The following is a 20270-nucleotide window of genomic DNA, read 5'->3' on the forward strand; positions in this document are numbered from 1 at the left end:
AAGAAAAACATAGACCTGTCACCTAGGAGAAAAAACCCTCTAGCCCACTTATTATTTTTCCATTAATTTATATGAGTATTTGATATCTTGTAAACTTGACCTTATTTTTTCAAATGAACTGTAATATAAGGAGAAAAAGCCAGCTTCGCATCTTTCAAAATGTGTTCCAAGGAGCCTCAGTTTTCTTCCTAGGAGCTGTCTCATGGGTGATAGTACCCTTTTAACCAAGGCGGAGGTACTTTTATGTTTTATATGTTGGGCTTTCTTATAGAATTTTATTTGAAGAAAAGGGTTGGCAGCTAAAAACAAGTCAAAACAAAACAAAACAAACCTGCAAGCCACTAGTCTAACTCTAGCTCTAAAATTAATGCAGAGTATAATGACTGTAGTTAATAATATTGTATTGAATACTGGGAATTTGCTTAGAAAGTAGATTTTAGGTCCTGTCACCACACATACACAAAAAATGGTAACTATGTGAGATAATATGTTAAGTAGCCTGACTGTAGTAATCATTTCACTATGTATATGTATATCAAATCATCATGTGGTACACGTTAAATACATATAATTTTTATTTGAAATATAATATGCCTAAATAACGCAAGGGAAGTTTGGTAGCTACAAACTCAGGAGCAGAGCAGCAGGCAGAATTTGGATAATGGAGCTCTAGGTTGGAGTTTAAAGGAAAGAATAGACGATTTGCTGGAGATATACATATTCTTAACACAAAATTTTGTTAGGACAATTGCTTTGATTTAGGACTCATAAATCTTGCTTCTTGTTTGGAGTCTGGGAAGGGTAAAGGAAATGGTGGGCCTTGTAAATTTTTCAACCCCATACCAGTCCTTGTACTTAAACAGATTGTTTGTGATCTTATTAAAACCTTGCTTAGCTTAAGCAGAGGTCTTCTTAAAGGCTCTGGGGTGGATTGTTACATATAGACCAGGTCCAGGACCCAAAAAACATATTTAGTCAGCTCTAAGGCACAATTTTCCCTCCATTTTAATGTTTCTGATATTGGGATGCACCGCAGAACCAATACATACATTTAATATGATAGCATACCTTTTTTCATTTGTTATTAAATGAATGGCACATTTACGATTTGATGATGTCTTAGGTTTGAGAAAATGCCATATTGTCAACACAAATAATAAGTTTATGAATTTGAGCAAGGAATACTTGAGATAGGGTCAACAACCTCTTTAGTCTGGGTCTTACCAGTGGGGTGAAGCAATGATGGTGGATGTCATTAATATGCCTACAGGATAAAATTCAAGCTACTCATGAGGGCTGTTTTTTTGTTTGTTTGTTTGTTTGTTTTGTTTTTTGTTTTTTGAGAGTTGGTTTACCAGCATACCACAGTGTGTACCAGTCCATAATTATTCTTTATTCTTGTTATACTCATTACTTACTCAAATAGGCCATGCTATTTCATGCCAGGATACCTTTCCATGTGTTCTTACCTCTGCTTGGAATGTCCTTCTTGGAATGTTGGACACTGTAGAAATCTTATCCACCCAAAGATAACTGATCTGTTTCTGCTTTATGTTACCATGTACCTGGTGGTATATGCCTCTAAATATGTACTTACCATACTGAACTGCAGTGGTTTGTTAGGTGTCATCCTTTACTGGAAATTCACTATTTCTTATTTATCTCTGTATCCCTAGTACTTGGGACAGTGTCTGTTATGTAGTAGTATTCACTAAGTCTTTAAAGATTGAATATATGAATACAAAGAAAGGAGAAAAATAACGGTATAATGTGATAAAGTCTCATACCATCAATAAATGTTTCATTTGCTGCTGCCATTCAGTGGTGTTCATTCCTTATCCAAACCCTCTGAACTCCTGTTAGACTTACAATTGTCAACACTGAGTCTAACTCTTAATAATAAAATGAGTTTATTTATGTTAGTTTGGTCTCTCCAGTTGATTATAAATTCATTAGAGGGAGGGATCAAATATTTTTTGGTATATACTTGTTGAGTTTTAGATAAATTGAATATTCCTATTCTGAGGTGTGATTTAGTTTCTATTTTTCATTCAGTTTCCGTTTATCATTAATACTAGTTGCTATTTGCATGACAGAAATGAAAAGGCCCACAACACTTTTATGTATTTAGGGCCTAAAATTTCTCTAGAGTTTAGAGTAATCCTCAATACTAGACATCAAAAACATAATTTTACAGTAATTTAAAAGAAAGGACTTTGAATATTACTGGTAAAACCCTGGGAGCTAATTACTTCAAGATCACTTGAAACTTTAACTCATTCGAGTTTGAAAAATTTCCTGAGGTACTTAAAGTCACTATTCCCATTATGTTACTTGATTCAATATGAATGTCTTAGATTTTGCTAATATGAAAAAAACCTGAAGTTCACACAAAAGAGAGACTCAATTTATCATTCGCTTAAGGAAAAAAATATTAAGCATCTCCAATAGGCACCTCAGTACTCTATAATGTAGAGTATTGTGAGAGAGGGAGGGGAAAAGACAGAAGTACAGCCCTGGATCTCAAAAAATAAATAAGCAAAAATAAGGTGGTTTCATTGATACTGTTGGCATTGCTATCATTATATAGAAACAGTGGCTTAGCAAAGGATGCCCTCCAATATGCTGTAGTGTCATTCAGATTAAGAAGCCAAGTAACACTTGAGATGTCTTTTTGGAGTCTTAAATCAGAAGTTCAGATCCAAACATCAAGAAAAAGTCCTTTTTTAAATTTACCAATGTAAGCTGACTCATTAAAGAAATGCAGACATAAGAGAGAAGACAGATTCAGGGAAGGAAATACTTCATTCTGATTGCCTGTTAACTCATCAGAAGTTAATAACCAATCAGATGGCATGCATGGGACAGAACTAGGATGAAAGAAATTCATTCCAATCGGATTGAGAATTTTTAATAGGACTAGAAATAGTGTATTATGTCATATGATTTTATTATGTTTATTTGTAAATCTTATCCATGTGTGTAAAGGTAATTTATTTTGTATATGTTTATCAATTTTAAACTGTCTATCCCATTATTCCCTTAGTACCTGAAACGTAGCAACCACTATTTTTTGCAGCCTTGCCTTAGGTGTTACATCTATAACAGGCAGTCAACTTAGCTATAATAGTCATAAGGAAAATGGGGGAGAAGGTGGAAGCTTACCACTAGATCCTTACAACACGCTGTTGAAGAGTCCTTTCTTGTCAATGCTAGGAATACATCCTCGGTTCCCACCTGCTGTTTGTATATAATCTCATAGCTGAAAAAAAAGTCATTGATATAGAGATTCAAATGAAAGCAATTTCCTATCATAGAGCAGAGAACTAGAAACTTATGAGAACATGCCATTACAAAAATAAAAGGCCTAAATAAATAAAGTACTTGCAGTTTTCAGGCATATAGCAGAACATAAAGAAATAGAAGTCTAGAAATTCAGTCAAAAATATCCAATATTAAAAAGCAGGATTTATATTATATATACCTCTTTTCTAAAATGAAGCTTAACTGTTTTAGAGCTATACAAGTAAAATGGATTGAGGGAACTTTCCGCTGCGAAATTTAAGCCACAGAGTTAGAAAAATCCGGGTATAGTACCCTTTCTGTCATTAACTGTGTGACCTTGATCAAGTCACAAACTCATGGAGTCTTGGCTTTTACAATTGTACAATTTATGGATGGGGGTGGGTGTGAATTGAATGATTTTTATGGCCTTTTCCACCTCGAAAATTCTACAATGGAAACACTGGTAATGTAGTCAGTCCAGCTACAGTATAGTGTTTTGAATCTAGTCTGACAGAATTCTTAGTTCAATGAAAGATTTTCCTGGTATTTCACCTCACACATGACGATTCACAAATCTTTCCTTTGCCCCAAACCTGGGCACTTAGAGATAGGATGGTTTATAGAAGCAGCCAGCCATAACATACCCTATCATTTAAAATGGAATGAAGTAAGAAAACATTTAAAAAAGATCTTTTCTGTTTAATTGTACCTTATGAAGAAATGGTAACTCTCTGGACAGGAAGACTAAAGGATTACTTTGAACTTCTGACCACTAGCAAATAGGAATGCCCAAGAATGAAAAAGGGATTTCTCTGACTTGGAACAAAACTAACAACAAGTAGCTATTTGATGTGGAGTATGTTTTTCTTAATAGACTATAACATCTATCAGGTATTTACAAAGGTGAAGCCAGGTTAAAACAAAACAGAAAGGTATAGATCCATATGCCCATGATTCACAAATAGATTCTCTCTAGCTGCTGTTCTTCTCCTCATCTCCAGACACAAGTTTCCAACTGCCTACCATATACATTTGCCTGGATGTCCCAAAGGCACCTCACAGGCTACACATCCAAAGTCAAACTTATTGCTTCCTCTTCACCTACATTCCCAATGACAGTTAATGACCCTACTATTCACCCCGTCACCCAAGCTAGTAACCTCAGCATCATTTTTGACACTTCCTTGCATTCATTATATTTAATCAAATACCAAATCTGCCAAAAAAAAAAAAAAACAAACAAAAAAAAACCAAAAAACAAACCAACTCTCAAATAAAGATCCTCATGCTTCTACCTGAGGCCAGTGACTTAGATCAGGCCCTTATTAGTTTTCATTTGGCCACTAATGATTCTTCTTTTGGGAACTGCCTGTCCACATTCTTCACCCATTTCCTTCTTACCCATCAGGTCATTTTGAAATATATTTGCATGCGATAGAAAATGAAGATTTAAAAAACTAAAAAAGCAATTTTCTTCATATCCTGACTGGATTACTTATTCATGTAAAGCTTTCATGTTTGTTCTTTCTACAGAACATCAAACATCAAGAAAAGTGAAAATTTACTCAAATTTGGAGCTTGCCACATATGGATGTTTGACATTTATTAGACAATATGAAAAATGAGTGACTTAATTCTTACCTTTCATATGGATGTGTGTGTACTGTATAAACATAACCTAAGATGTATTCTCTTCATTTTTAACATGTAGATAACAATGTTTTAAAATCCCATTTGATTTTTTAATGAGGTTTACGGTTTTTTAACATTGTTTATTTGAAAGCTGAATACTTTTTTTCCAGTTAATTATCTGCAGTCTCCTACTGCTTCTACTTTCAGAACTGACTTAGAAGATAGAAGCACAGGGATTTTTTTTGAAGCATTGAACACAGTTTTACAGTCATAGTCAATGTGGAACATTGAGTAATTAAATGCAGGTCTTTGACGTATAAACAGTATAATAATTTAGATTGTATGAATACTTGTAATTTAATAGGCTGTTTTCCCACTGTTACTTTCACATTATGCAACTAACTGACATTAAATATAAATTTATAATGGAAATGACTGCATTTTTCATTTTTTGTTAGATTACAACTGAAAGGAAGGTCTTAAGTTTTATTATTTATTTCTGTTTGAGAAGGAAAAAAACATCAATTATACATGCCTATAGTGTGTCACTATAGTTTTATCTTTTATGTGGTATAAGTTATTTTATGAATCTTGTCAAAAATATAACAGTATCAGATGACAAATCTAGTTTAAAGCCCTAAACACACTGCTTGCTTCATTTGACTTACTCTGGTAGTTCTCTAACATCCCACATGTCATCATGCTCTGCTCCTTCTGGAACTTTATTTGGATTCCAGATGTCCTCGCTAGTTTCACCACTGGTTTGAGGAGGAATGACTATGAAGAAAGGGAAGATAAAGCTGAAACTGTTGCCCATTTCCCGCCTTGAAATTGTTCCTGTTCTTCTCTATAATCAGTTTGGGATCACTGAAGTAAAACATTTTTTATTTGTAATCACTAGCTTGTTTTTTGGTCAAAATAAGCTAGATTAGTAACAACTGATTAAATTTTTAAATAAAATACACAACCCATATATTGTAGAATTGTAATAATAGTTGTTGAAAATTTTGAAAAGACATTTAAGCAAATAGAAGAAAAAATAGTCACAATCCAACTGCCCGGAGATAATCAATGATAGCATTTGGGCCTCTCTCTTTCTCTCTCTCTCTCTCTCTCTCTCTCTCTCTCTCTCTCTCTCTCTCTCTCTCTCTCTCATCATATTTTAATCTAGTATTTTCCTCATGTAGACATGAGCTTTAAAGAAAATCTCTATCACTTGTCCTTTATGGAGAACTGAGCACGTGCCTGGGTTTCTATATGTCACCTATAAATGTTTAAAAGTAAATAGGCATGCAAAACCCAGCTTATACTTGTTCTAACTATTGGGGCAGCAAATGGAAATCCACATTGGGTGCAGGACATTATTTTGAGTTCGTCTAAGCATCTCCCAAAATGCAACTGATTTTCGGATTTTCAGTTCTGCTAATTCTTTTGAAATTATCTGCTTCTGTCTAGCATGGGCTTTGTAAAGCCTAATTACAGATTTATATATAATGCTTACATATGACTCATTGTTCTCAGAATTGAGATTAATTAGACCACATTATCAGAAATTCAGGCAGCACAGAAACACATCCAAATTTGACCAGTCTTCCATGAATTGAATATCTCTTGAATGAGGCAAATAGACTCTTGAGTATGTAGAGCAATAATAACTGAAATTTTAAAATAATCTACTCAGGCCTCATTTTTATCCACTATTTTAAATATTTTTTCCAGATAAATTCCTTTACAATTAGTTAAATTGAAGAGAGGGCTTCACTTCCTTTCCCTGCCTACCTTCTGGTAACTATGATCATGACCAACAGAATTAAAGCCTTTTATATTTTTAAAGATGTGTAAAATGTTCAGCTCTGTGAAAATAGGCCAAAATGCTGTGAAAACACCCAAAAATATTTATTCTAGTTTATTGGAACTGTGACTATATAAGTCACCCCATGGGCTTTAATTTGTGTTTTAATATAAGACAAAATTGTCTAGTTTTTGGGGTTTTTTTGTTTTATTTTGTTTTCCAAGAGACTATTAGCTCAATGGGGGCAGAGACCTCTTCTACTTTGATCTCCCTTGTAGTCTCAGAGATTATCATGCTGCCTGTTACCTAATGGCTCTCAATAAATCTTTATTGAATGAATTAATGGATGAATTCTGTGAAATTGCCAGAATATAGCAGGGTAGAAGGTGAAGCTAAACATCTTGGTAACTAGACCCTAAATAATAAGCTATTTGACCACACATGACTTTGTGGTTTTCCATCTCAGAAAATATGGCAAAACATGTGAATAATTCAAGGCAAATTAATTTTCATTACTAGAAAACTGACTTAACTGCAACAGTCGAGTAAAAACAGCGTCTTTATATGTAAATGGCTGTTCAACATTTCCACAATTATCTGAGTTCATCTTTAATAAGTGCTAGTGTTAGTATTACTTTCCCTATAATTATACTGTCAAAGAAAAGATTATATTGCTTATTTTGACCTATATACTTTAGTAAATAACTTACCTTTGAGCTCTTCTGTTTTTGGTGGTCCAATATTCCCAGGATCCATGGCTCCAATTGCAGATGAATAAGTTGACTGGGAGAAAAGAAAAATAGTTCCACATTCTGCATTTAATACTTGTCTAACTTATATGACCAGTAATACTTTAAATTCGATAAGCTTTTCATCTAAAATTTCATAGTACTTTCCAGTTTAATTACCCATCGCTGTTATACAACAGAGAGACAGATGTGCAGTATTATTTTGAATGTTTTCCTTGTCCTTTCAAAAAGTATTTGGTTTAATAGACCCTATGGCAGAATTGATCTCTGATCAGACTAAATCCCCAGTTCCATCCCAGTGAATTATGGATCCCTGGGAACAGGGGAATGAGCCATATTTATTTCTTTAAAGATTAGAACCAAATGTTAGTATAAGAGCATCGACACCTTTGGGTTTTGGCAATGTCTGGTCACAGTTAGATGGGGGATAGAAGTATGGGAGAGTTTTACAGCAATAAAAACAAACCACTAAATAGAGTCTAAGTATTTAGACATCAAATGACTCATTCAACAGTCCTGATTTACAGCTTTTACTTCTTTCCACTGTGAGTATGAAACACTGCCTAGTCCCCCCACTTCATGACACTGAATTACTGGATTTAAACAGCAACCCCAAATTAATAGTGTCAAATACATGCTGAGCCACTACAGTCTTCATACATGTTCAAGTTTATTTTGCTGTATTCTGTACAAGCATACGTACCCACAAGACTGCCCCTGACAAGAACAGCTTTCCTTTTTCAACTAAGAATAACACATTACAGCATCAGTATAGTGGCAACCACTTCATTGGTCCCTCTTAAGGGTTCTTTGATATTTCAAGAAAATACCGATATTTTACTAATTGTTCTTGCTAATGTCAGACTGCGCTCCAATGCACTCCATTGCTGGCAGTCAAAAATTTCTTATCCCCTTGGATCTTGGCAAACTAGCACATCTAGCTCTTCTTTCTCAGGTCCCTGCACTAATCTTGTGACTTAAAACATGTATAAAAGTTATAATGTCCTGTTTGGACAGGAGGAATAGTGTCTACCCTTGAAAGATGGTGGAAAAGCTCACCTGGGTCTTTTTATGCTGAATTATTCCAACAGCTATAAATCAGAAATTAATTTATAACATTTCAACAGTTTCTGAGACAGTCACTATTCCTTTCCAAAAGGTGCTTCAAATGGGCTATGTATGTGGTTAAGTTGTTACAGGCATTTTTATGTAAAAATCCCAAGATGGTATTCTGTACATTTTTTTTTCTTTTTAAGCATTAAGATCATATAAACTTGAAGTGCTTTTCTTAAATTGTTAATCACCAGAATACTAATAGTCAATCAGGGTAAAGCATTTCTTGGAACATGAGGGCCTCTTATTGACTGCCTCCTTCCACAAAAAATTAACATCTGTAGAAATAAAACTTGAACTTTCCTGACAAAAAATGGTATGGACAGTGATGATTGGATCAGTATATCAGAACATAGGGGGAGTTTCAGTTTATTAACTTAATGAAAGTAAATGATTAAAAATAAAAATTTCAAGTGAAAAGATAGATCAGGATAATAAAAACATTAAAAACCATCTGGCAACTGTTTTCTATAAGAATATCATTTCAGCCTTTACCATGAATCCACCTCCAATTATCTGAGCAATTTATCATTGCAAGTCATGCCATTTTGCAATATGTAAGAGAGTTAGAACATCCTTGTTATGACGTCTGTGAAGAGTGGTGAACCATATTTCTCACAGGTTTTAAGATGCCCTTATGAGTTAAAAACAACAACAACAGACATAACTGTCTTTCGAATCTCCCAGATTCATCACAATTAATGGTGGCCATAGTATAAATGAACCAATGTGTATGCAACAGTTATGCTGTTTTCAGGAGTGTATTTTCAAAAACACATCACTCTTGCAATCATTTTACAGCTCCCAAGATTAATACATGCTCCCAAGATTAATACATGCTAACAAATGTTTCTCTCCTGGACAATTTAATAGTTCATTAGAAACATTAATTATTCTCCCACTGATCTGATAATCCAATTCTATACCCTCTAATGATATCTCCACTGTGGTGTCTGAATGACCAATTATTTCAAAATTGCTTATAACCCAGACATACAGAATCCTACATTACTATAGTAATTTTCCTCTATAAATTGTACAGTTTGGTAAAACAATCCTAGTCTTTCTATTCTCATAAGCACTCATCTTTACCCTAAAAACACCTCTAGATGCAAATAAACATCTTCATACTTAAAAACACCAAAGAGAAGCTGCTTTGCAATCAGAATAAGTCCTTATTTTTGAATCTGTTCCAATTACAAGTTCCACTTCCCTTTGTAACCAGAATAAGTCCTTATTTCTGAATCTGTTCCAATTACAAGTTCCAATTCCCTTTGTTCAAGATCAGTGTTTCTCAAACACTTAATATACTTTTTCTGTTTGACATAACCCCACCTTTTGGAGGACGCATCATTCTACTTCAGCTAAGGTAGCGAAAATGAGCTTGCCTAGGATTTGGGTGGCATAATTAATGCTCTATTGAAATTGTTTGTTTTATAGAAATATTGTCTAGGCTTAAAAATCCTAGCTATCACTCTTTGCAATGGTTGTCAAGCATTCTTTGGCCAACTGCGTTGATTCATTGCTCCTAACTTTTCCTCCTGCGTCTTACTTGTGTGTGTGTGTGTGTGTGTGTGTGTGTGTGTGTATTCTATGTTGTTATTAACATCCTGTTTTTTGGCCTCTACTAAGAATTTTCCCTGACTCAAACTTCTTGATTCCTGATCTTGGCTCCAAGCTGATTCAGTTCCCCTCTTCTACAAATTTTATTTCCAGTGCATGTCTTATTTGATTCGGCCCTCTTCCACCTAAGCTCTTCCTGGAGGATGGAAGCTAAATCTAGTTTCAATACGAGCCACTAAATTAGTTGCCTGTTCAGATTATACTTGTTTTTCACACAATGGCAGAAAAGAAAATAATTTTTGGAGGAGCAAATTGATATGTATTTTCATGGGAGATGGTTTGCTCATGGTAAACTGGTCATAATAATGAAAAACTGCATTAAAATAAGTTAAAGCAAATTGATATGTTCTGCTATAGTGTGAGATTTCTGCCTCAAATTTCATTTGCCTTCACACAGGCAGTCTGATAGCCAAGGTTCACTGATATTTAAGGAGTAGGAGAATGGAGGACAGAGGGTTACATAAAAGTATTTTGATTATACTGGGAATACTGGTAGTGACTGTGGAGTGGCCAAAGGTCACCTCATGGAACTCTCCTAAACAAAATGAAACCCATCTTTTTGCTGCAAGCCTCCCTGGGGTTACCTGTCCTGACCCCAAATGCAATTCAACGACGTAATTACATTCCACAGCTCTATGTGAGCGTGGACCCAGATGCCAATTTTAGTAGGCTGCCGCTAGTTTGTCCTCTTACTTGGCTCAAAGTATTTTCTGTTCTGCATTCATGTGCAGACAAATAAAAAAATTAAGGGGATTGGATTTGGGTGGCATAATTAATGCTCTATTGAAATTGTTTGTTTTATAGAAATATTGTCTAGGCTTAAAAATCCTAGCTATCACTCTTTGCAATGGTTGTCAAGCATTCTTTGGCCAAAAATATAAATGACAAACATTTTGAAATGTGGTTATTGCTACCATAGTTACAGAATGATTTTCCTATTTAGCGTTCAGGTAGTTTAGAAAAAAATGTAATTATGTTTGCTAGAAATGTATTAGAGATTACACTGTCATGCATAATCAGACCTGCAACATCCTGTGAATGTATTGGATGACACAGCCCCGCTCCCACAGCAAGGTTGGAATAAGTTGTTCAAATATAGTTTCACAGTGTATTATGAAAAGAACTAATTCATTTGTAAGTATACAACCACCTGTCCGGATTCAAAATCATCGTCTTCTTCAGGATAAAGTAGCTTAGAGAGAGCTTGCAGTGCTGAAACTGAAGAAACAGTTTCAGTGTCCATATTTTCATATTCTGTACTTTCAGTCTCCATATTTTCAATTTCTGTATTTTCAGATTCCATATTATCCGATTCCATATTATCCGATTCCATATTCTAAGGAAGAAGATAATCAGAAAGAGGTATTTTAGTTTTTAGTTTTCTATTTTATTTAAGACATGAAGTGTGTTTTTTTTTTTTAATTTTTATTTTTTGGTTGTATTTCCCTTCTTTCCCTTGGTTGCTCCGTTATCTCTATCCTTCCTTGAAAATCCTTGTAAACTCCTTCAGATATGGTATGCATTTTGCTGACTCACAGACCTGGGGCGGCAAGTAAACTCAAATATTCAGCTTACTTTACTGAAACTTCACACTCAAGCTAACAAGCATTTATTGAGCACCTACTATAGTGGTTCTCAGGTTTCAGTGTGCTTAAGAGTCACTTGGGCTGTTAAAAATGCAGATTCTCAGCCCTACCTCCTGAGAAAGTGGATGTCAGTGTCATATAGAATGTACATCATTATTTGGAAACATACCTGTATAGACTACCTTTTTATCTGTCTCATTTATGCTGTCTAGGCTGTATATTCCATTTAGTGAACTGAAAAGAATGTTTGTTGGGGGGTATTACTCAAGGAACTTACTTACTTCACAGTTTTGCAGACCTGCACAGGCAGACCTGTACCTTCTGCTTTATTTAATTTTTTAACTAACTGTCGATGATACCTAGCTTTATAATGCCATTTGAGAACCCTAATGGATTGAGTCATTGACTTTAGTGGAAGTTCACGCAAAGCAAATTGTTTTTCTGATTATAATAATGATAGTATATAAGTCAATTGTGGAAATTTTAGGAAATAATACATTATCGGTGTAAATAAGAAAATCACAACTACCTATAATCCTATCAACCAGACATCAGTCTTTTAAATAATCACTACAGTTATATTTGGAGTAGGAATTCAGGATCTTTAAAAATCTTGGAAGTGTCAGACTTGAATGAATAACTTGAATAAATACTGCAGAATTAGGCCTATTGTTAGTGACTTAGGCATAAATATAATAGGAATATTTTCTACACTTCTGCTGATATTTTTAAACATTATTTTATAATATCAGTTCACAGGAAACATTACTGCTTTTATTAAATGACCCACTAAAAATTTTGCATTGCACCTGGAACAGGAATACAAAGGGATTCTCAAATGTGTACTGGTACAATCACCTATTAAAATCAATCTGCACACAGATGGTGTTTTAGAAACCTTCTGTTTTACTATTATGTTTTACCATTATTTTTGACTTTCTTTTTTAAATGGAAAACTGATTTTAATGCTTAATAGGAGATGTCAAGGGTATGAAACAAATGTTAGGTTGCCCTGTACATCTAGCATAAGGCAGTGTATCATAGTGGTTAAGAGTAAGGGCTTTGGAATCACGCTGCCTAGATTTGTATCTATCGTTTACTTCCTAGCTCTGTGACTTTCGGCACATCATTTAAACTTTCTATAACTCATTTTCCTTATCTATAAAATGGGAATAGTAATGTTGCAACCTCATAGGGTTGTTACAAGGATTACGTAGCTTAATACATGTAAAAGATCTTGGAACAGTGCCTGGCACATATTAAGCACTCAGCATATATTAGCTATTATCGGTCCTTTAAAAATTTAATTTTGTTGGGCATGAATATTACTTCTAATGATATTGAATGAGTTAATAATAAAACTCATTACATTGGAAACTCATTAAATTGGAAAAGGTGAAAAAAGAGATGATACAACAATCTTCTCTCATAGTATGGTCTGGTAGTCTGCTATGGAAATGAATAATTGACACATATTAAATTTTTTAAAAAAGGTTCCTGTTTATATTTCAAAAGTCCCAGTTGATTATGTGTTCATTAAATATTTACTTAGCATTCAAAGCAAAAAGTTTGAAACATTTTCTACCTTTGACAACAAAAGGGGAAAATGGATCCAAATATCAGATGCAATGATATAATTAGTATTTTGAGTTGAGACTGTACAAACAGTGAGACTTTAAAAAAACAAATATCACAGTAATTGCTTTATTATTTCAGCATTAACTACCTTACAAAATTGTTGTGATGGCCATATTATGCAACGTAGGTGAAAGAGTTTGCTAAATTTGAAAAGCCATGTAAAAATATCATTATTGTCTGGCACAAAATGCCAAGACTCACAGATACCTGATGATGAGGCTTGTGTGAGAGCTCAATGGTGGGCTGGTGAGAGGGGAATAAACTGGAAGCAGTAAAGCTAACTCAGAAGCAGGGTATACAGAAGTCCCAAATGTAGTGTTTGAGATAGCAATCAGAACTGCTATTTATGCATTCTCATCTGCTTGGCAGGGACATGGCAGTGGGAGTTTTGGGACATGAGCAGAAAGTCTGAATAGTTGTGGTTACAGGGAAGACTAGTGTGAAGTAGGACCCTGGTCCATAGGTGGGGTATATGAGGCAGGGTCCATTTCTTCAGGATTGTGAGGGAGTTGGTAGCTAGATGAAGGTTCAGAATAGGGCAGGGCTCAACGTCACAGCTGGAGAAGAGAAAATGAACCCGGCCCTGCATCAAAGGCTTTGTCATGTTACATGGGCAGCCACAGCACAGGTTATAAAGGAAGCCTGTGATTAAGTGTGTACACTGGATACTGGATTTAGGGAAAACAGATTAATTCTAAATCCCCACCCGCTGGAAAGGAGCTCTGGCCTGGTTCTCATTTAGTGAGAGGCAGGGCATCATGGGCAGTGGGAAGCTATACCTACAGGCTAAACAGCTTCAATAACTGAAGCTGGCATATAGTCAGCAGTCAAGGACTACTGAATGAAGCATGATGCAATTCATATGAATGCTATATTTCAAAGTAGTCACCTTGGAAGGTTACACACTAATGTAAATTATGCTATCAATGCTCAAAATATTTTGGAATTGCCTTCATAAGTATCACCAAGAAAATAGGTATCATTATGGTATCACTCAGTTTGATTACACATTAGATTTGTCTCCAAGTGATTTCTAGATATAGCTAGATATCACATCTACTTTCAAAATATGGAGATTTGCTACTTTTAGGACATTCAAAAGAATATGCTATAGGCCTGAAGGCAGTTCTAAAAGAATAGTTTCAAAGGTAATTTGTGCAATAACAACAGCATTGGAATAAATGGATAGCCTCCCAAGGTGACAGCTTTGAAGGGGATACCACCCCTTTGGATGTATATGTTTGAGTGTATTTGTTAAACAAATCATTCACAATAATTTGTAGTAACACTCTATGTATCTGAAGCATACTAGGAATTAGACTTCTTAAATTCCAGGTTATGCTGGCATAGATTCATACTTAGCTAAATTAGAGTAGAAATATCATAGTAAAATTGGCACTGTAGCAAAAATAATTTTAATAAGGCAACTGTTATAATAATCTGTAAACACAAAATAATAAATCATGACAAGTTTGTCGATATTGTATTTTGAGAAACAAAACAATCACCAATACTTTGTGAATAACTAAGTAAATAGTTCGAAGTATCAAAAGAAAAATAATGTGAATTTTTGGAAAAATATTTTAAATTCAATGGAAATGAAGATTCTACTAGGTTTTTTAGAAGTTTAACAAATTAAGAATAATTTACAAACTATACTAAAATATATTAAAGTTCATTTGACACAAACAGATAACATTGGAAAAACTAAAGCAAGATGCCTTTTTATGAACCCTGCAGTGTTATTTCTTTGTAGGGCTATCTAATATTTGTAAATTTGATATACATTAAGTTCAGCTTGAGCCTGGTAATCAAGGTCCTTCAGGATATAACCCCAACCTAATTTTCTGTCCTTCCCTATTATTTTCCTACATGTAATCCTCATTCTGTTAAACACTGAACTGCTTATTAAACATACCCAATAATCTTCTGCCTTTGTACCTTGGAATATATTCTTCCTTTTTCCTAGACTACTCAGGTAGTATAGTGTAGTGATAATAAATAAATAAATAAATAAATAAATAAATAAATAAATAAATAAATAAATAAATAAAAGATTCTAGAGCCACACTGCTTATGTTTGAATCTGGCTTTGCCACTTAAATAGGCCAAGAATAAATTTAAACTAAGGAAAATTTAAGTAGGAATTTCATTAAAAACAATACATATTGCTAAGTCTTTTATTTGAGATTTGGTTATTCAGAAAATAAACCTTCTAGGCCTTTGTTTTTATTTCACTCACTCTCCTTTGTTATGCCAATTCCAATGTCAGCGTATTCTAGACAGAGCCTTTGATTTTCCCAGACCAACCTGAGCCTTACGGCCTTCATAAATAGACGTGTGATTGGGGGACCTCTCTTGGTACTAGATACAATGAGCTAAAGAGACTGACCCTGCAGAACCGGCTCATTGCCATAAAAATGGAGCCAGTTAGGGACTAAACAAGCTCAACCAGGATAGTTCTAGACCCAAGGTACTGAACCTGTTTGTGAGGGTTGGGATCATGCTTTCTATTGTATTTATCTCCATTCACAGTTTCACTGGGGATAGCTCTTTGACTTGAACTAATTGGAGAGAAGTCTAGGTTAAATTAGTGAAAACTGTGAATTTTAGACTATTAAAAAAGTAATATTTTATTAATTTAAGTATATATAGAAAATATAATCAGAATAATAGAGAATCACCAAATAGTACCCTTTGGGAATGTTAGTTTAATAGGTAAATCCATATCCCTTTGTAAAGTACTGACTGCTTATAGCCAAATGATTTCAAAGTATTCAAAATCCGTTTACTCTCTTAAATAAATTGGCATTTCTTCTGCAACTTTATTTACACAATGTCTTATTTAGCAATACCTGTATTAAAGTTCTTCTGAAAACACACACACAAAAACATCATCTCTGCCTATGTATGAATTAAATTATAATGTATTGGCTAATTGTTTTTGTTTTTTACATTTCTTTGACAGCTATACACATCAGTGATTCCCTTCCTATTAAAAATAATTCATTTTCACATTGTTTTTACAATACCAAGAATGTTTTCCTTTTGTAGGTCTCTAATTTTCACTCTCATCAAACGTATCAAGTCATAAGGAACTATGGGGACTTAACAGAATTTTTGTTACTGATTTAAAATATATTTAATGGAAGATGATTTTTGAAAGTACCTGGTATTTTTCATAAACTTAAAGGTCAAGCCAAGAAATGAGCCTCTTTTAATTTAATATTTCCTCTATTATTCTTTATTTTAGCCAAACTTAACATACTTGTAAATAACTCTTTCCTGTTTCTCTGTCTCATTCTCACATTCCACTTCTATCTATAAAGGAGTTGAGACAGCAAATTTTCCTTCACTACCTTGAAAAATATTTCCCCAACTCAACAAGCCTGTCTTCTTCATTTCTTTTGGTAATGGTCTCTGTTCTGAATCCTTGTCACAACAGGAGAAATTATTAGGAGAAATGACCCCTATCTCTCTGGTCAAACTCGGTTTTCTCCCCTCACTCAGATTTCACATTGCCAGTTTCTCACCTGCTAACGGGTACAGTCCAACGACTTGTAATCCTTACTCTCTCAATCAGCCCTTGGCGAGTAGCAGGTTTGGTAGGTACAAGTAGTCTTTGTACTGCACACTCCAGTCCACTAAGTGTGGCCTGACTGCTTCTCACTTGTCAAGGGATCTGATCAATGTCCGTTGTAACCCTCCAGCAACAGCGTTCACATTCTCTCACACATGACATTGTCTACGTAGCGAGTGACGCAGGCCAATTTTTTCACTCTGAATAGTGTTATACCCCTAAAAAATATGTCCCAAACAAGGCATGCTGGTCCAGAATAAATCATGCCTACAGATGTAAAAGAGAAGGTAGAGAGGCTGCACTGACATGGAGCACCCAGATCTACCTATAAGGAAATGTAGTTTTCACTCTCAAATTAGTGTTACAACCATAAGTGTGTGTGAGAGAGTGGAGTGAAAGGTATTGGAAAGCCTTCACTTGTTCATTTTGGCCTTCTGACATTCGATCAGCATCCAACCCCTATATGGTAAAACTGCCGCATCGCTCACTCATATCCTGATAGACTGAGTTTTGTTAAAGTGTCTAGGACAGGGGAATTTAGGTTCTGTTCTACCCGCAACTTGTGGCTTTTTTTGGTATTTATCAGAGTTGTAAGTATCTAGAGTTCTCCCTACTTTCTCTGATAGCTACGGAATCTGAGGACCCCTTCTTTCCCACTCCTAATGTTTGAGTTCCTCACCTGGGTCAGTTTTCGGGTCGCTGGCTAGGCTCGGAAAACACACCGCAGTGAGCTCTGCGTCTCTCTGTTGCCTGGGTAACCGCGTTGATTTCCCCCCCCCCCACCCACGACCTCCGGGTTCCCGCTTGACTTTCCTGGCCAATCATGGAAGAGTCTCTTTTGAAACAACGCCAGAATCAACCAATCCGAGCGCTTGCCAGTCGGGGTCAATGGCTGCCCTTTCCAGTTTGCTAGTCGAACCCAATTAAGCCTCTGTCTCGGTTAGCGTACCTCCAGCGGGAACATGTCCACTGTGGAGGTAGCTTCTTTCTGGCCCCAGTAGGTCCCGGCCTGCCTCTCTGGCATTTACTTGGGGGGGCCCCGGTAGCGATTGGCAACGGCGGCAGCCACCAAAGTAAGTTTGCGGGGTTTTCGTTTGTCCAGGTCTTCAGAAGGCTCGCTCTTCATTACGCTTTTGCCACACGTGAATTCCTGGTCGGATGACTCCGGAGCGACAGGGACCGATGGGTAGGCTCGGTGGCCCCGGGTTTGAGAGGTTTTGCTGCCGCTCTACACGCGCCCCTCACACCCCCTTCCCGCCCCCTCTGACAGAAACACGTGCTGTGGTGCTGTCCGGCTTCAGCGTTTGCGTGTGTAGGGTGCGATCGCACTTTCCCCCCGCCCCACGGCTGCTGGGTGCAAGTCATCTGGATACAGAGCCTCAGGAAGAGCACCCCTTAGTCCACTACACGGATCCTGTTAGCAACCGGCTGGAGCTATGCGTCGCTCTCACTCCCGGTGACATCGTGGAACTCGTACTCCGCTTTTCCCGTCTTAGAGTGGAGAAAAGCCGCTGCGCCGCTGGCTTGCCACTGCTTGGCAATCTGTCTTCACTTAGAGGTACAGTTGTGACCCTGCTTTCCCATGGATTCCGTGGTTTGGTTTTGAACAAAGGGGGAAAAAAGAGATGGCTCAAAAATATTTGGAGTATTTGGAACTGATTAACTGTGTTGGATAGCGGAACCCTTATTTATTATTTGAGTGTTGTAAGCAAGGAGAGATAGGATAGTTACCGTATAACGGATGGTTACTTTTGGTTGTCCAGGGTGTGGAATTCGATTATGAATTAAGTAAACTGCTTTCCTTCTTTCTGCTATCATGTTTTTGTAACTTTCATCCTACCTGGTGAAGAGGATAGTGAAGCTTGAGTAATTTGTCTATTCTACTTGATATTACTATGGTAAACAAAAACTGAAGGTAGAATATTTAAGTTATTGGCTAAAGTTAATTGGCTTTTTAGCCAAATTACCTATACCCCTTAATTACATTAGATCATCAGAAGTCCTCCCCACCTCCCCCCCCCACAGAACATTAAAGACCTTTTATCACAGGGGCTAATAAGATATGAGGGAGGAGGATTTATTTGCCTTTCTGGGTCTTAATTTTCCTCAGATAGAACTCCAGCTCGTCCTCTAGCACATAGTCATCTGCTCCGACACACTGGTCTTGAAGTGATGCATGTAAGAAGCTTGCCCTGCTGGAACCGCTCCTCCAGAAGACTGCTGATTTTGGTGTTCTTTTTCCTTCCATCATATTTCTTCTCAACTTTCTTTGATGGTTTTTTGTTTAAAATCTCTTCCTCCTCAGGAGTCACCCTTCTTGCAGCCCAGGGGCAGTGCATAGTGGGACTTGTACCACCACTGTCCAACGGTGTGCTGTCAGTGAACACACTGCAGTTCTTTATTAGGGTCTTGGTGCTGACCAGTTCGTTGTTGGATGCATTTAGACAACATCAATTGTCCTTGTTTTGCTGGTACAACACTCGGAGCCCCGGGAGAAGTTCCCCAGCCTGGAGGCACAGGTACTTCTTGTTGCCTCTGCCCACACAGACTGGGTGTGTGTCTTGGGGGCCAATCTTAGTATTGGCAGCAAGGCGTCCCAGCTCATGTTTTCGCTTCTTGTGGTTAAGTCTTTCTCTTGCCCCCTGTACTTTGGCGCTTGTGCCAGTTGTTTGGAGGGATGCCCATGGCTCAGCGCCAATTGGAAAGAGCTAGATCATCAGAGTTTAAGTTTTTTAAATTTTATTTTCTAGGTACTTGTGGAGCTTAAGCAATATATGTTATGCCGTCTCCTTCTTGCTTGCCTTTTTTTTTTGGTTTCTATTCTGCCTCGTTTTGCATTATTCTCAGTTCATAATTCCTAGCTCGTGCTTTTCAGACCTTTCAGCTGTGATTCACCGCAAGAAATAAATTTTATGTTGTGACCCAGTACATACATACAGGTATATAACAGATAACTGTTTTGCAGAATAAGTACTTACTACATGCAATGTACTCTGATACTTTTATATATATTTATGAAAGTATCAGAGTACATTGCATGTAGTAAGCATATATATATATATATATATATATATATATATATATAATTGGCCCACTTATCAATTGTCATTCACAGTTTGAAAAACACTGGCCTTAGACCTTTGGTTTTCAAACTTGTGTGTGTTTAGGAATTACTTAGGACATTTGTTACAAATGCACATTTCCTTGGCTCACTCCAGGAACCGGTTCTGTGGGTCTGTGGTGGGACCCTGAAGGTGGTTCACATAGCATAT

General features: G+C 36.2%; 1 protein-coding gene and 1 pseudogene across 2 annotated transcripts in view; both read right to left on the reverse strand.

Annotated features, from left to right (window-relative positions):
- The window catches only part of DNAAF6 (dynein axonemal assembly factor 6), a 35285-nt gene extending 17536 nt beyond the window's left edge, over positions 1 to 17749 (reverse strand). Inside the window, exons 1-5 of one of the 2 annotated variants that reach the window (XM_033114468.1) lie at positions 16952 to 17090; positions 11345 to 11530; positions 7420 to 7492; positions 5586 to 5694; positions 3166 to 3262 (exon numbers count right to left, since the gene is read on the reverse strand). In XM_033114468.1, coding sequence (XP_032970359.1) covers positions 3166 to 3262; positions 5586 to 5694; positions 7420 to 7492; positions 11345 to 11527 — 462 coding nt within the window. In that variant the 5' untranslated portion in view covers positions 11528 to 11530; positions 16952 to 17090. Of the gene's footprint in view, positions 1 to 3165; positions 3263 to 5585; positions 5695 to 7419; positions 7493 to 11344; positions 11531 to 16951; positions 17091 to 17677 lie in introns of those variants that run through there. The other variant, XM_033114458.1, reaches the window with a different exon arrangement.
- Positions 17750 to 19075: 1326 nt separating this feature from the next.
- LOC117026889 (40S ribosomal protein S8-like) lies at positions 19076 to 19683 on the reverse strand (annotated as a pseudogene).
- Positions 19684 to 20270: the final 587 nt, after the last annotated feature.

This window comes from Rhinolophus ferrumequinum, chromosome X (genome assembly GCF_004115265.2).
Source record: "Rhinolophus ferrumequinum isolate MPI-CBG mRhiFer1 chromosome X, mRhiFer1_v1.p, whole genome shotgun sequence".
In the NCBI taxonomy this organism is placed as follows: domain Eukaryota; kingdom Metazoa; phylum Chordata; class Mammalia; order Chiroptera; family Rhinolophidae; genus Rhinolophus; species Rhinolophus ferrumequinum.